The sequence below is a fragment of the Lathyrus oleraceus genome, chromosome 5, assembly GCF_024323335.1.
Source record: "Lathyrus oleraceus cultivar Zhongwan6 chromosome 5, CAAS_Psat_ZW6_1.0, whole genome shotgun sequence".
Classification (NCBI taxonomy): domain Eukaryota; kingdom Viridiplantae; phylum Streptophyta; class Magnoliopsida; order Fabales; family Fabaceae; genus Lathyrus; species Lathyrus oleraceus.
Window position 1 is genome coordinate 272,488,178 of NC_066583.1, and position 17,060 is coordinate 272,505,237.

The following is a 17,060-nucleotide window of genomic DNA, read 5'->3' on the forward strand; positions in this document are numbered from 1 at the left end:
TGTGGGATGTGAAGTGACATCTATCCAAATTTAAAGGGAAAAATACCCAAAAATTTCTTGAATAGGGGACAAAGAAGTGATTATTTTGATAGAATTGGCATCCGCTTTGCCCTTGTTGTTTTAGAAACATGCCGGATTTGCAACAATGAACTAACTACTCTACTTCCCGAAAAGTCCAGTCTGAGATCATCCTCAACGTCCTGTAACAGCAGTAACAAAATCTTTAAGGTAAGAATTTTCTTCCCCTTTCATGTAGTGATTGATAATGGGACTCTAAAATTTCTTACACAATTTCTTATACAATTTATTTAACTATTATGAATTTCATTTTTCATCTTTTGATGGTTTTATAGTTTGCCATCATTAACCTAATTCGATCCGCTGATTCTAAATATTACATATGCACTGTGTTTTATTCGATTACCATTAGCAGCCGCCACAGTAATTCAAACAAATTGTGATTTTTTTTAAATTTCTTCTTCATAATCTCTACTTAGATTTTATTTGATTATAACTGTCACATTTTTTTAATTTGAAAAAGCTGTGATAAACTGATAATGATTGTGATTTTGTAGTGTTGCATCCACTCTCAGAGATGGGTGTAGTGAAAGGTGTCATATTGGATGAATCGGTACTCTTGGTTGGAGGAGATGGTGATGATGATAAAAATGTATCATCACTACAGCCAGGAGTTGAATCTCTCATCAAAACACTCTTTTTGTCCGGAACGCATGTTGGAATTGCTTATAGTGTTGATCTTCCGAACGATAAGGTTAGTATTCTGAAAAGAATAGCTAGTTTATACTCACTTCATTGGTTTGTCTTAAATGATCCTGTAAATGAGGTTGTTATGCCTGAATGGTGTGATATTGAGAATGAGAGTGTTATTTATCTGGTTTCTAGTAAGAAGAAGTTGTTATTACCTAAATTAAGAAGTTATAATTGGTTGGTTGTTGTTCTGAATGTTGGAGGGGAAAGTGAAAGTGAAAGTGAAAGTTCATGTGAATCCGACTCTCCAAATATTGAGAATTTAGCGGAGTTGCCATTGACGATTTGTCGGTTAAATAAGAGGTTAGCCGGAAACAATTTCTTGACTGTGGGTTATACGATGAAGCCTTCTCGTGTTGAAGATTTTGCGAAGAGGGGTGCATTCCCGTTGTGTCCTACAGAAAATGGTTTAATGTTTGTGCCTCTTATGGCCACGCTTCCTTTAGCGTCTCAGTTAAAAGATGTTGACATTGTCCTTCATAAGGCCACTGATGAAATTTTATCCATTGAAGAGAACAAACTTACGTTTACACAACACATGCAAGAACTGCAAAGGTATTTGGATCAGAATCAGGATTTCTGTGTGGTTGATCCACTGATTAACATTTATCCTATATTGGATCGGCTAGAAATTCAACAAGTTCTACTTGGCTTGTTAGAATTGAATACCGAAGGTAGCTGTTTGATAAGAGGGGCCCGTTTTCTGAAGGTTGATAATTTTAGCGAAGTTAATTTTGCATCTAAATTTGCTGAAGCTGGGTTGTCTCTTCCGTGTATAGTGAAACCTAATGTTGCTTGTGGTGTCAGTGATGCGCATAAGATGGCAATAGTTTTCAGAGTTGAAGATTTTAAGAGTTTAAACGTTCCTCTACCTGCTGTTATTCAGGAATACGTGGATCATTCGTCCACTTTATACAAATTTTATGTCTTGGGTGAGAAAGTTTTCTACGCTGTGAAAAAGTCGATACCAAATGCTGATATTTTAATGAAATTATCTACTGGTAATGATCTCAAACCTCTAGAGTTTGATAGCTTGAAATCTCTACCCACCGATAAAAGCACCGCTGTGGATTCTGGAGCTTGTAACGAGTCTATTGACCTTAAGCTGGTTACGGATGCTGCAAATTGGCTTAGGAAAAGGCTTCGTCTCACAGTCTTTGGTTTTGATGTTGTTATTCAAGAAGGAACTCATGATCATGTAATCGTGGATGTAAACTACCTCCCATCGTTTAAGGAAGTACCGGATGACATCTCTATCCCTGCCTTCTGGGCGGCCATCAGAAATAAGTTTGACAGTATGGTTTCTAAACAAGCACGTGCTTGAATGAACATCACGACTTCGACAAGAAATTTTGCCCGTGATTACATCAAACCTCACCGGATCCTATCATGATAAAAATGAGGTTGAATAATTTTAGTGTTGCAATGTTTGAAGTTTGAAATACTTAACACTTTAGTTATTATACAATTCAATGTAATGCTTATGCTATTTGGTGTTTTATTGCCTTGCATGAAAAATAAATCATGTGAAATTTGTTGGATGCTGGTAGTTAAATTTGTATACATGTTAGGTGATATGTGTTGGTCTGAGTCTTCAAAATCATTTTATTCCTTTCATTGTAACATATAATTGACATAGGAAATATTTATTTTTACATCCTTTTTCTCTCTAAAATCCTTATACAAACATAGGTCTGAGTCTTCCACACAAATTGATCTTTCTTAGGATCCATAACCAGAAAAAAAGGTCCACTTCGGGTCATCTATGCCCAAACATCAAACCTAATCTGAGTACTATAAGTGTTAAAATGCATAGAGATGTCTATGAATACATTTGCTACAGAGTTGAGGACAAAATTAACTTGCTTCAGAATCTCCCACAAAGAAGGGTTGTGTTGGTGCTGCTATGTCTTGCTTCTAGTTAAAATACTAGGACTACTATTGACAAGTGACTATTGAGCTGCTGCTGCTTCTTCATGAATTTCTCCTTCTTCAACTGGACTGAAACTCACTCGTTTCTGAAAATTCAAATTCAGCTAATAACATTAGCTTAATTTCACATTACTTAATAACATTATTCTATATGATTTGTTGTAGTCGTAATTGTTTGGAAGAAAACCATTTTTCTAATTTAGTATTTAACTATAACTTTTCAACAATGTTAAAATAAGCATCAATCAACTTTTGAAGTTATCTCATTCTTACATTTGACTTATGCTTATGAATTCTACATTGAAGAATAAGGCGTGAGGCATGTTACCATGTTAGATAGCTTAGTAAGAAACGTCATAAACAACATACAAAGCCTAAGATAATAGAAAATATTCATCCACGTTATGTAAAATTTGCAATAAAATTTTATTTCCTCAACTTTCTTCTTGGCATCAGCAAGATAAGGTTGATTGCAACTCATATCATAAATGAAATAAATATTCATAATCTGTCTCGGTTATACTTTCGTTCATAAGATTTTATCCCCTTTTCTGTATATAAAATGGTTTCCAGAATTTTTGGTTATTGAGTTTGAAAATGTCAACACTTTGACATTTTAAAATTTGATCTTATTGTTAACTTTTCATTCAATATCATCTTATGGTCAGCTAAAAAGAAAATTCTTCGTTCCTGAATTTTTTTGTTGATTCATCATTCCATATATATACTCTTCCCATGTGGCTTTTCTTAATTATAAAGTCATATTTTTTAAATTTAAATGGTGTCTAATTTTTAATAACTACAATGATGAGTCACACTAATTCACCTGAATCTTATAGAACTCAATTTTTTTAATAAGTAGAGATTGAGAGAATGTGTTGAAAACACGTTATATATCATTATTCATTGTATCAATCAAATTTTTATAAATACATTTTTACATTATCTTAAAGATATTGTCTAATTAAGTATAATTAGGGATGGCAATTTAATTGAGGATATTCTATAAAACTTTTCACAATAAATAGGATATAAATTAATAAAAAAATGGACGCAGATACTATTCTAATAATTATCCACAAAAGTAAATGGTATGGTTACGGGTATGAACAGGTGTCTCATTCCGTACAATATATATTTATGTATTTTAATTTATATATTTTAATTTATATTTATATACTTTAATTTATATTATTATATAAAAATATATGTCTATTCATCGTAAAAAGTATATCAATATTAAACTATTATATATTTAATATACGTGTTAGTTTATTTCAACAATAAATTTTTTGAAATATTAAAATAATATGATATTTTATAAATAATTTATTTATTTTTTAATAAGAATGCATGTTTACTTAAGTATCCATAAAACACATGTATCGATACTAATTTTGACACTTAAACGAATATGAGTATTATGGTACTCATTGTCATCCCTATCTATTATATTTTAATGATTCAAATTCATGAAAATCATCCATCTGCACATTATAGTCCTTTCAGTAATATATTTGATGTGAAAATATAATACTTAAAAAAATATATTTTCAATAATATATTTTGGCGAGAAAGTAGATTAAGAAACTCAAAACTTAATTAAAAATTGACTAACATTATTATTATTTTTTATTTTCACATCACAGAAATAAAACAATTAAATTACAATACAAACAAAACAACACTTACAAAATCAGCAAAGAAAAAATAGCGTGTATACACACCAAAACCTTTGAATTGCTTATTTAAGTTTTATTTATTTATCATCAATAATCAATAATAATAATAATAATAATAATAATAATAATAATAATAATAATAATAATAATAATAATAATAATAATAATAATAATAATAATAATAAATAATAATAATAACAATAATAATAATAATAATAATAATAATAATAATAATAATAATAATCAACATGCAAGTTGTCAACAAAAAAAAATCCCACATTCACATGCAAAATCCAAACAATTCACAAAATTTGAAAAATCAACAAAATAATAACAGATGATAATTGAAAAAACACGTACCCTTCGTGACCTTTGATTATGAATCTCAAATTTGGCTTCATTCACTCCACCACCACCCTCCACGGCGGCATTATTTCCCATATACAAACTCAAAATCTTCTCCGCCACCTCCGTTCCGTCGCAACTCTCCTCCATCAACCTATCCAATTGCGCCTTCGGAAGCCTCATTTTCACCCGAGTCGATCCATCACGAACCAAACCGGGTCCACCATCACCTAAGCCGGACCGTTTCACCAAAGACACATCCGAAACGCTCCGTTTCGACAGCATCAAAAAATCGAGCCTCTCCATGGCATTCATGCCACGTATACCAGTAGATCGCGCCCTCCTAGGCAGTGGCTCGGGCTGAAGCTTGGGTAATTCAACTAAGAAATATATTTTCTTGGGCTTTAGTTCTTGGTAGGGCTCAAGTGGCTTGGCCCGAAGCCCAAACTGTTTAACCGCTTGTGAGTCTAGAAGAGCGTGACCGGGATAGTGCTTAACGACGTCGTTTGCTCTAGCGGGAGTTTTTAGCTTGAAGGTTTCTCCGTTTATTTTCATCACCTTTGCTTTTTTGTTTCTTCTTATCATAACGTTTCCCATCTTTTACTACACTTTTTCTTTCTCTTTTGATATTTTCAATTTCGATTGGTTGTCTTGTGTTTCTATCTTTCTAGACTAGACTACAAGGTTATAATATTAATAGGAGATGATAATAATAATAATAATATATTAATACTTGCTATGTTTATTAATATTGCCGTCACGGGATACGTTATTTAGTAAGTGACAAAAGCAAATAGTGTGTGAATTAGTGGAAATTAGGAAGAAATTCCATATGAATTAAGAAAGTATCTATGACTTTATTCATAATTATTTATGTAATAGTAGTGTGAATCTAGAGATTTACAAAGCAAAATAAAGTGTTACATGTTAATGTCGATTTGATGGTTGTAATATAACTGTTACAATTACATTCTTACCCATTTTTTTAAGGTTAACTTTTGCAAAAATTAACCAATAACATGTTATAATAAATGTGTTTATAACTGTCCCATCAAATCAAACCAGCTCAATTGCTAAAAAAATAATAAATAAATGTGTCTATAGTTGATAAAAAATAATTAGATGTAGATTTTTTTGGCGGTTGGCATAAAACAGATATCTACTAACGGGTAAATTGGTAAAAAAATTGGTAAGTTAATTGATTATAGTAATCAAAAGTAGATTTTTATTTTCACTTTTTAGGCGTATTTTACTTTATACAAGCGTATATTTGTTTTTAAGTGATGTTAGTTGATATTTTATATCTACCATATTAACATTTTTGTTTTGTTTTAATATTTTAGGGGTTATAATTTAATATATAATTTCACTTTTAAATGTGGAAAAATAAAATATTACATATTCGAATTTGCATATTAAAAATGAAATGTTTATACACAATTAACAATTGAGTCGATTTATATTAATATTTCTATTTTATTTTAAATTATATAAGGTAAGAAGAAGTTTTTGTTATGAAAATAAAAATTATATGATAATGAAAACAAACACGATAAATTGTAGGTATGAATCTTATTTAATAAATCTAATTTAATAATGTGTTTTTTTAGGGTGTGCTAAACGTACTTTTTTAATGAATAAATTATGATAAATTATATATATATATATATATATATATATATATATATATATATATATATATATATATATATATATATATATATATATATATATATATATATATATATATATATATATATATATATATATATATATATATATATATATATATATATATATATATATATATATATATATATATATATATATATATATATATATATATATATATATATATATATATATATATATATATATATATATATATATATATATATATATATATATATATATATATATATATATATATATATATATATATATATATATATATATATATATATATATATATATATATATATATATATATATATGATTAATTTATTTCAACTTTTTATACACATTAAATCAAAAGTTTGAGACGATTATATTTAAATTCGTCAATTGATATTTTTATTTAAAAAAGAATCGCATTTGAAGACCGACTAATTAAAATAATTTTGTTATAAAATTTATTTATTTTGAAGTTAATTTTACTATCCTTAGAACTAAAGTTATTTCAAAGAGATGGTCTAAAAATGTCACCTTCTAATAAATATGTGGAGCCAAGCTAACTTTTCACGTCCCATTGAAATACAGAAAAAGAAAAAGATGTGGATTCCCATCTGTATATTCTTTTCATATCAAATTTGTCTAGATCTATAAAAGAAACACTTCTTGTTCCAACATCTAATAAAAATTATAAATGTTAATAGAGTTTATAAGATAAAACCAATTGGTTTAGGCCTTTTAGATTATAAACCTCTCAGTGAAACTAAAACTGAAAGTATTCCAGATACAATAATTCATGATTATTATTCAATGTATGTATAGTGTAATTATAAATAAAAATACGTATGTAACTATGTATACTTCTATAGTTCTAAAACTACGCATGCTGCATGGCTTTTAACATATTAGGCAACTTTTGGAGGGAAGAAAATGGCCATTTAGAAGTCTCTTCACATTTTCTTCTACTATTTACTTTTTTATGCTTTGAAATTTGAAACGATATGTGTCTATTTCAGTGTCTTATTCAGATCCAAAGATGTTTTTTTTTGGCACCTTATATTAAATTCTTAACAATATGGACTTTTTCCAGATCTACTATTCTGTTTTTTGTTTTCATTTCTTCTGTCGGCACATATGACATATAAAATGTAGCAATATTTATCACTATATAAATAATTTTTTGAAACAACTTTATTATTTTTAATTAATTTGATTATTACTATTATGTGTATATGTATGATTCAAATATGAAAGTTTTATGTTATCATAAATCTTGTGTTTTATTAACTAAAGTATATTTAAAACTAAACAAATAAATAAAATATATAGCTACATGTACTAGAAAAGCTAACATGAAAACCATTGAAAAATAGTTAACCTAATTGGTAACCAAGTCCTCTCAAAATCTAAGTCTAGGAACATATCTAATGCAATCTCACCAAACAACTACTCAAATGTCTGTAGTTATAACTAGTCTTTTTACAAAGCTAGCTGCTAGGTCAAATATAAGTCACTTGAGTCGAAATAAAATGATAAAGATCTATAATTAAATAACTATTTGATACTTTCTCCATCTTAGATTATAAATTGACTAAAAAAAATCTTAAAATATAAATTATTATATGATTTTAATATAGTATTAATATTTTTTTAGTATATCCTCTATTTCTTTTCTACTATCTAATAAATAGAAGATAATATTGTAAAATCATATAATTTTTTTATACAAATTAATTATATTTTTTAATTTATATAAAATGCCTAAAACAAGTTAAAATTTGATATAAAATACCTAAAACAACTTATATTTTTTATTATTCTTCAGTTATAAATAACTAGAAGTATTGTTGAAAAATTAATAATTAATATTACATTTAACATTAAAAGTAATAATTAAATAAAAATATTTTTCTTTTGGTCAATTTTTTTTATATATGCAACAGTTAAAAAGGAATTTAGGAAGTAATTAAAAAATTAATTGAATTATTTGATTTCAAGATTCGAAGATCCTATAATTCAACGAACTATACCTACCAACTACGCTCTCTTCGACAAACATGAAAACATGCATCTTAAATTGCAGTATAATAACTTGGACCAACGCAACCTAACCTTTGGGGTACACTAGTATAGTCGTGATCATTGTAAAAAAAAGTCTTATAATTTTGTTCAGAGGACACGTATTAATTAATTTAAATTTGGAAATTTTATGTGAAAAATGAAGTTTTAAATTTTTAAGAAAATTCAATATATAACTTTTAAAATAATATTTGTAGGTGATTGTTCAATACAACTTATGTATTTCTCACAAATCTGGTGTATTAGTTAAAAGTACAATTACATAGTCCTATGTTTGTAGGGTTGTACTAAAGTGTTTAGGGTATTTGGAGAATACATAAGATTTGGTCATTAAGAGTAGTGAGAAGTTATGTATGTGTTTTTTTGTTGAGAAATTGAAGATCTCCTTCTTATTCTGAAATGAGGTATTTATATAGCTTCTCGAGCTTGAGATAAAGACCTAAAAAGTGGTTTGCCCTAACTTTGTGACCATCAGACGACTTGATTCCTTGAATTGTTAGGAGAATGGTTTCTTCCCTTTCACTGATCCTAAGTCAACTAGTATATGATGAGATTAAACCTAAAACTTTGAGTAATTCTAAGTCAATCTTGATGAACAAGATTCAATCACACAGATCAAATTTCCTCTTGTTCTTCACTCTTCAATTGAGTGAATCAACCAACCTTAGTTGTAAGATTGTATCGCTACACAATGATGATGAAAACAAGAAAATAAAATTGAATTGAGAAAGAAAAGAGTTAGGGCTTATCGAGAAAGAGAAGAAGATGAATTAATTTTGCAGGGTTTCTCTTTGCTCACAAATTGTGATTCTTTATTCTTTTTGCAACTGTAAAACGCAAGTGTTTATAATAATAAGGGTTATAGATTTTGGGTTTGCTTGCTCCTCAAGTAAGGCCCAAAACTAACCTAACTAACTCAGCTAAATAAACAAATAAAGTTAAGTCTAACATTACTGTGAGATACTCTTCGACATTTCGACACCTAGGTGATTCAACATTTTCTTGCTTCTGCCGAGCAACCTGCTTCGATACAAGGAATTACAATTCAACACACCACCTAATTCATTGTGTCTAAGCTATATATATTCATCATAGCCCTTAACTTCTTGAACACTTCGACCTGCACTCCCTTCTTCATGATATCTGCAATCTGATTCTCAGTTCTGCAATATTCCAAGTTTAGTTTCTCTTCTGCTACCTGCTCTCAAAGATAGTGGAACCTCATTTTGATGTGCTTGCTTCGTCCATGCGCTATCGGATTCTTCGCCAGATTGATAACAGACATGTTTTCGATCTTCATGGTAATTGCTCCATGATTCTTCCCTGTAATCTCTTCTACCAGATTCACCATCCACATTGTTTGACATGCACATAGACAAACATCTATGTACTCTATTTCACACGATGATAATGCTACTACTGGTTCCTTTATTGAACTCCAACCAACTGGTACACCACATAGCATAAACATGTAGGCAGTTGTGGATTTTCTATTCTCAGCAACACTGCACCAACTTGAGTCGTGTATCCCGCTAACTTGCATTCTTTTTCTTCATCAGCTGCAGGAAACAAAATGCTATAATCGAGAGTTCCTTTCAGATACCTTAGTATGCTCTTCGCCGCAGCTAGATGTGATAGCTTTGGCTTCTGCATGAATCTGCTTATCATACTCACACTGTATGCTAGATCAGGCCTTGTGTGACGAAGGTATCAAAGTGATCCAATGAGTCTTCTGTACTGCGTTGGATCGACATCATCTTCATCAGTTTCTTTTGACAATTACAATCTGGGCTCAATTGAAGTCGAAGCTGGATTGCAATCTTGCATCTCAAATATCTTGAGTATTTCACCTGCATATCTTCTTTGGTGTATCATCAAGCCTCTACCACTCTTGTAGAATTCGATGCCAGGGAAATATGAGAGATTTCCCAATTCAGACATTTCAAACTCCTCACTTAGGTCATGTTTGAAGTCTTCGATCTCTTTCTTGCAATTTCTTGTTGTCAACGGGCCATCGACATAGAGACATAGTATAAGCAATTCACTGTTGCTTCTTCTTACATATACTTCGTGCTCAGTTGTGCACTTCACAAATTCTTTCTCCCTTAGGAAACTGTCTATCTTCTTATTTCAAGCTCTTAGAGCTTGCTTAAGTCCATGTAGTGCTTTATGCAACTTGTATACCTTGCTTTCTTCGCAATGTTTTACTAATCCAACTGGTTGTGCAACATAAACTTCTTCATCTAAGGGGTCATTCAGGAACACGTATTTCACATCCATCTAACATGTGTGCCAGTTCTTCATGTTTTCTAGACCAACAACCAACCTGATTGTTTCGATCCTAGCAACAGGTGTTGATTCTAAGTGTTGGCAGCAATTTTGGTAAAACAAAGAGTGTTCACAAGATGTCATATGTGATGTCTTAACATGAGATATCCTATGTATCTGCTGGAGTTCAAGAACATGTGCAAGCAGGATTGTTTCAGAATGCCACATACAATGCCATGGCTTCTGATATTGGATGTACCTGCTGGAGCTTAAATGGAAGACAGGTTCATGCAAGATTGTTTCAGATGACATACACAAGGTCATGTCATCTGATATGGTTGTACCTGATGGAAGTTATAAAAGGAATTATTGGATTATGCAGGATTTTTCCAGGATGTCAGACCCGATGTCATGACATCCTGTACACAGAATATTCAGTATGAATGTCTAGTGTTTTGTAATTGAACAATTAATGGCAATCTTTGTATGATTGAAGGTATGATTAGCTGGCGCATTCAATCATGGATTACAACCAGATTTACTTATTTTTCAAGGAGATCTAACCAGCTGTTATAAAAAAAGATTTGATTGGAAAATAGATTTAGGGTTTTCAAGATGTCCAAGCCCAGTAGAATGCTTCTATGAAAGGGGACTTAGAAAACCTGTTTGAACACACAACTAAGACTGAGCGAAATACAGAGAGAGAGCTAGGGTTTGTGTCTGTTTAGTCATAAGACTTGTAGGTCATTCAAGTCATCCATTGATGATTGAATTGGACTGACTTGTGGTTGTAATTTGTCACACTAAAGCTGTTAAGCAAGAGTGTGTGTCTTCTTGATCAAAGTTGTGAAGCAAGATCAAGAGTGTGTCTTCTTGATTGAAACTGTGAAGTAAAATCAAGAGTGTGTAATTGAAAAGTATTTTCTTTTCACAAGGGATTGTTGTTTAAAATCACTGGTGTGTGATTGTAAGGGAAGTGAGTGGGTTCTCATATCTAAGAGTGCTTAGGTAGAAATTGCACAGGTAGAGATTAGGTGAGAAAGACTGTAACTTGTTGAAGTGTACTGAGAGTCTTTGAACTAATTCTATTTTAGTGAATTTCCTTCCTGGCTTGGTAGCCCCCATACGTAGGTGAGTTGCACCGAACTGGGTTAACAATTGCTTGTGTTATTTGCTTTACCATTCTGTATTTTTTATCCATTGTGTGTTAACAGATATTAGTGTCGTAACATTACCTTCGACATCTTATATCTGATACCAGAATTTCAATTGGTATCAAAGCAGGCATCCTGCTCTGGTTCTGGGTGAGATCTAGGGGCAATACTTTCTAGTACAATGGAGAGAGATGGAGGACCTGTTCATAGGCCACCAATTTTGGATGGTTCTAACTATGACTATTGGAAACCTCGAATGGTAGCGTTTCTGAAATCCCTTGATAACAAGGCTTGGAAAGTTGTGTTAACAGGTTGGGTGCCTCCTGTCGTCACTAAAGAAGGAGAAGCCACTACTGAGAAGAAACCTGAAGAACAATGGTCCAAGGAAGAGGATGATCTTGCTCTTGGAAACTCTAAAGCATTGAATGCAATATTCAATGGGGTAGACAAGAATATTTTCAGGCTGGTAAACAACTGTGAAGTGGCCAAAGATGCTTGGGACATTCTCAGGACCACTCATGAAGGCACCTCTAGGGTAAAGATGTCTAGACTTCAGCTGCTCACCTCCAAGTTTGAAAACTTAAGAATGAAAGAAGATGAAAATATTCATGAATTCTACATGAGTATCCTTGAAATTGCCAATGCCTCTGGAGCCTTGGGTGAGAAGATGTCAGATGAAAAGTTAGTAAGAAAAATACTCAGATCACTCCCCAAGAGATTTGCTAGGAAAGTAACAGCCATAGAAGAATCTCAAGACATCTCAAATATGAGAGTTGATGAGCTAACTGGATCCCTCCAAACATTTGAGATGGGAATATATGTTGGAGCTGAAAAGAAAACCAAGAGCATAGCATTTATGTCAAACACTGAAGAGGAAGATGAGGAAGGTGGTCAAGATATTGATGAAGACCTGGAAAATGAGATAGCAATGCTGGGAAGACAGTTCAACAGACTGATAAAAAGGTAGATGTGAGAGCAAAGGGAAATGTCAAGAATATCACATCCGACATCAGTAAATCCAACAGCTTTGGTAAGAAACCAAAGTCTGAAGAAAAGCCCAAAGAAGTTCAGTGCTATGAGTGCAATGGGTATGGTCATATTAAAACTGAATGTGGGACCTACCTCAAGAAACAAAAGAGGAGTCTTGTGGCCTCTTGGTCTGATGGAAGTGAAATAGAAGAAGCCACAAACCATGTGATTGCATTGACAGGAAGATGGGGGTCGGAGGAAGAGTCAATTGATGATGAAAGAACCCTTAAAGAGTTGGGCCACAGAAGGGCAGGAGTGTGCAGACAAGTTGAAAGCCAGAAGAAAGTGATAGCTCAGCTGGAAAATGAAAAGGAAGAGCTTGTGGAAACCATCTCAAAATTTAAGGTGGAAGCTGTATTCTTGAATTCCAAACTAGATGAGATGACTAAGTATGTAAAAATGCTTAACAATGGATCTGCCATCTTAGACAAGATTCTCCATACTGGCCAAATAACAGGAAACAAATCTGGTATTGGATTCAAGGCTGAGTGCATTTACACTGGTTGCAAACCAAAATCCAAACCTAAGTGCAGCCATGTTAAAAGCAAACCTAAGATGTCACATCAGATGTCACAACAGCAAAAAGGGAAGCATCAAAGATGGAAATGCCAATACTGTGGAAAATTTGGCCACCTGAAGCCCTTTTGCTATAAGCTATGTGGCTATCCTGGCCCTGCTCAGTCTCAATACCAATCAAGGTCCAAGCATCACAAGACTGTCAACAAAAAGTAATGGGCTCCTAAGACAAAGGTCACAAGTCTCATAGCTCACACTTCCCTCAGAGTTTCAGCCAAAGAAGATTGGTATTTTGACAGTGGTTGCTCCAGACATATGACTGGGAACAAAAATCTGCTAACTGAACTTCATCCTCATGCCATGAGTTATGTTACCTTTGGTGATGGTGCAAAGGGGGAAATCTAGGGAATGGGTAGGCTGGATTGCCCTGGAGTTCCTGACCTTGATGATGTCCTACTTGTTAAGGGATTAACTGCTAATCTTATAAGCATCAGTCAACTGTGTGATCAAGGTCTGAATGTAAACTTCACCAAAACTGAATGTCTGATTACTAACAAAGAAAATAAAGTAATCATGAAGGGAGTTAGGTCCAAAGACAACTGCTACATGTGGAGCTCTCAAGAAACTGGATACTCTTCAATGTGTACCTTAGCCAAAGAAGAAGAGGTGAAGATATGGCATCAAAGATTGGGCCATCTGCACCTTAAAGGTATGAAAAGGATCATATCTGTTGAAGTTGTTAGAGGAATTCCCAACTTAAAGATTGATGAGGGAAAAATCTGTGGAGAATGTCAGATTGGAAAACAAACAAGGATGTCACACCAGAGGCTTAGACATGACACAACTACCAAAGTCCTAGAGTTACTTCATAGGGACTTGATGGGACCCATGCAAGTAGAAAGCCTTGGTGGGAAGAAATATGCATATGTGGTGGTGGATGATTTCTCCAGATACACCTGGATCAATTTTATAAGAGAAAAATCTGATGTATTTGAAGTCTTTAAGGAGCTTTGTTTGAAACTTCAAAGGGAAAAAGAAAGTCATGTTGTCAAAATTAGAAGTGATCATGGGAAGGAGTTTGAGAACAGCAAATTTGCTGAATTCTGCTCTTCAGAAGGAATTCATCATGAGTTCTCATCCCCCATCACTCCCCAGCAAAATGGTGTGGTGGAAAGAAAAAATAGGACTCTTCAAGAATCATCCAAAGCTATGATTCATGCTAAGAAATTGCCCTATCATTTTTGAGCTGAAGCCATGAACATAGCCTGCTATGTTCACAACAGAGTGACATTGAAGAAAGGAACTCCCACAACCCTTTATGAAGTCTGGAAAGGAAGAAAACCCACAGTCAAATATTTCCATGTATTTGGTAGCAAATGCTATATCCTGGCTGATCGTGAGCAAAGAAGGAAGATGGATCCCAAGAGTGATGAAGGAATATTTCTGGGCTATTCAACAAACAGCAGAGCCTACAGGGTCTTTAATTCCAGAACTAATGTATTGATGGAATCCATTAATGTTGTGGTTGATGACCAACAGACGGATGTCACAGACGATGTTGAGACATCTCTGAATGATTCTCCAGTTGACCTCTCAGACAAAAATAAAGAAGAAGAACCCCCTCAAGCTGAACCTGAAGATGACAAAATAAACAAGGGACCCTATATCAGAATTCAGAAGGATCATCCCAAAGATCTTATCATAGGAGATTCAGATAAAGGAGTCACTACTAGATCAAGGGAAGTGATCTCACATGGCTGCTTTGTGTCAAAGATTGAACCCAGAAATATCAAGGAAGCCTTGACTGATGAGTTCTGGATCAATGCAATGCAAGAGGAGTTAGGCAAATTCAAGAGGAATGAAGTATGGGAATTGGTTCCTAGACCTGAAGGAGTAAATGTCATAGGAACAAAGTGGGTATATAAGAATAAATCTGATGAACAAGGGGTTGTTACTAAAAACAAAGCTAGATTAGTAGCTCAAGGATATACTCAAGTTGAAGGAGTAGACTTTGATGAAACATTTGCTCCTGTAGCTCGCCTTGAGTCCATTAGACTATTGCTTGGAGTGACATGCATTCTGAAATTCAAGCTGTTTCAAATGGATGTAAAAAGTGCCTTCCTGAATGGCTACTTAAATGAAGAAGTATATGTTGAACAACCTAAAGGATTCACAGATCCAAATCTTCCACAACATGTGTACAGATTAAAGAAAGCCCTCTATGGGTTGAAGCAAGCTCCCAGGGCTTGGTATGAGAGACTCACAATGTTCCTCACTGACAATGGATACAAAAAGGGAGGTATTGACAAAACTCTGTTTGTGAAGAATGAAGGAGGAAAGCTCATGGTGGCTCAAATATATGTAGATGACATTGTTTTTGGTGGGATGTCAGAACAGATGGTTGAACATTTTGTTAGACAAATGCAATCTGAGTTTGAGATGAGCCTTGTTGGAGAACTGACCTACTTTCTTGGGCTACAAGTCAAACAGATGGAAGACTCTATCTTTCTATCTCAAAGCAAGTATGCCAAGAACATTGTGAAGAAGTTTGGAATGGAAAATACAAGCCATAAAAGGACACCTGCTCCTACTCATGTGAAAATATCCAAAGACGAAAATGGTGTCAGTGTAGGTCAGAGTCTATACAGAAGCATGATAGAAAGAGTGATATATCTCACAGCAAGCAGACCTGACATTGCATTTGTTGTAGGTGTTTGTGCTAGGTATCAAGCTGAACCAAAAGTCAGTCACATAAACCAAGTGAAGAGAATACTGAAATATGTCAATGGCACCAGTGACTATAGGATGTTGTATACTCATGGATCTGGATCCATGTTGACTGGTTACTGTGATGCTGACTGGGCTGGAAGTGCTGATGATAGGAAGAGCACATCAGGAGGATGTTTCTTCTTAGGGAACAATCTGATTTCATGGTTCAGCAAGAAACATAACTGTGTCTCTCTATCCACTGCTGAAGCTGAATACATAGCAGCTGGAAGTAGTTGTTCTCAACTGGTCTGGATGAAACAAATATTGTCTGAATACAATGTCACACAAGACGTCATGACATTGTACTGTGATAACCTGAGTACTATAAATATTTCCAAGAATCCTATTCAGCACAGCAGGACAAAGCACATTGATATTAGGCATCACTTCATCAGAGAACTTGTGGAAGAGAAGATCATAGTGTAGCACCTCGAATTTGCACCCCTCATTTGTACATTCATTTCATTTTTAGGTCATTGACATTATATTAACATTACATTCACATTGCATAGTACATTGCATCTCATCAGTCAAGACTGGCATCAAGAGGATTCATCTGTGCAAGGAGCCAAGCATTTCCATGAGAAAAAAGGCCCTATGGTTGTTCTAGAGAGCTCACATGAACCAAGGATCAGTTTGAAGCAATTGTACAAAATGCTAGAGACTCAAAAGTCATTAGTGCAGTTTCAGGTCATCTGGGCCCCATAAAAGTCAACTGCAAGTCAACTGAGGGCTAAGAGGTGGAGAAATGGTTTGAGACACTTCATTCATGTCCCAAAGAGGTTTATTCAACATGTCAAACATCTACCTTGAAGATTTTGAAGCCAGATCAAAAGTTTCCCAAAAT

General features: G+C 33.3%; 2 protein-coding genes across 2 annotated transcripts; one reads left to right on the plus strand and one right to left on the minus strand.

The window, feature by feature from the left end:
* LOC127083816 (inositol 1,3,4-trisphosphate 5/6-kinase 4) lies at positions 1-2,309 on the plus strand. Its single transcript, XM_051024155.1, has 2 exons — positions 1-228; positions 576-2,309. The coding sequence occupies exon 2, from the start codon at positions 596-598 to the stop codon at positions 2,090-2,092; it is 1,497 nt and encodes a 498-aa protein (XP_050880112.1). The 5' UTR covers positions 1-228; positions 576-595; the 3' UTR covers positions 2,093-2,309.
* A 38-nt stretch (positions 2,310-2,347) lies between these two features.
* LOC127083817 (uncharacterized protein At1g66480) lies at positions 2,348-5,414 on the minus strand. Its single transcript, XM_051024156.1, has 2 exons — positions 4,743-5,414; positions 2,348-2,786 (listed from the first exon to the last, which is right to left on the minus strand). The coding sequence occupies exons 1-2, from the start codon at positions 5,322-5,324 to the stop codon at positions 2,721-2,723; spliced, it is 648 nt and encodes a 215-aa protein (XP_050880113.1). The 5' UTR covers positions 5,325-5,414; the 3' UTR covers positions 2,348-2,720.
* Between the last annotated feature and the right edge of the window lie 11,646 nt (positions 5,415-17,060).

Coding starts and splice junctions, on each gene's coding strand:
- LOC127083816 (XM_051024155.1), top strand. CDS start 596: ATGGGTGTAGTGAAAGGTGTCATATTGGATGAATCGGTACTCTTGGTT.
- LOC127083817 (XM_051024156.1), bottom strand. CDS start 5,324: ATGGGAAACGTTATGATAAGAAGAAACAAAAAAGCAAAGGTGATGAAA. Junction 2,787..4,742: donor ATAATCAAAGGTCACGAAGG/GTACGTGTTTTT, acceptor TTGAATTTTCAG/AAACGAGTGAGTTTCAGTCC.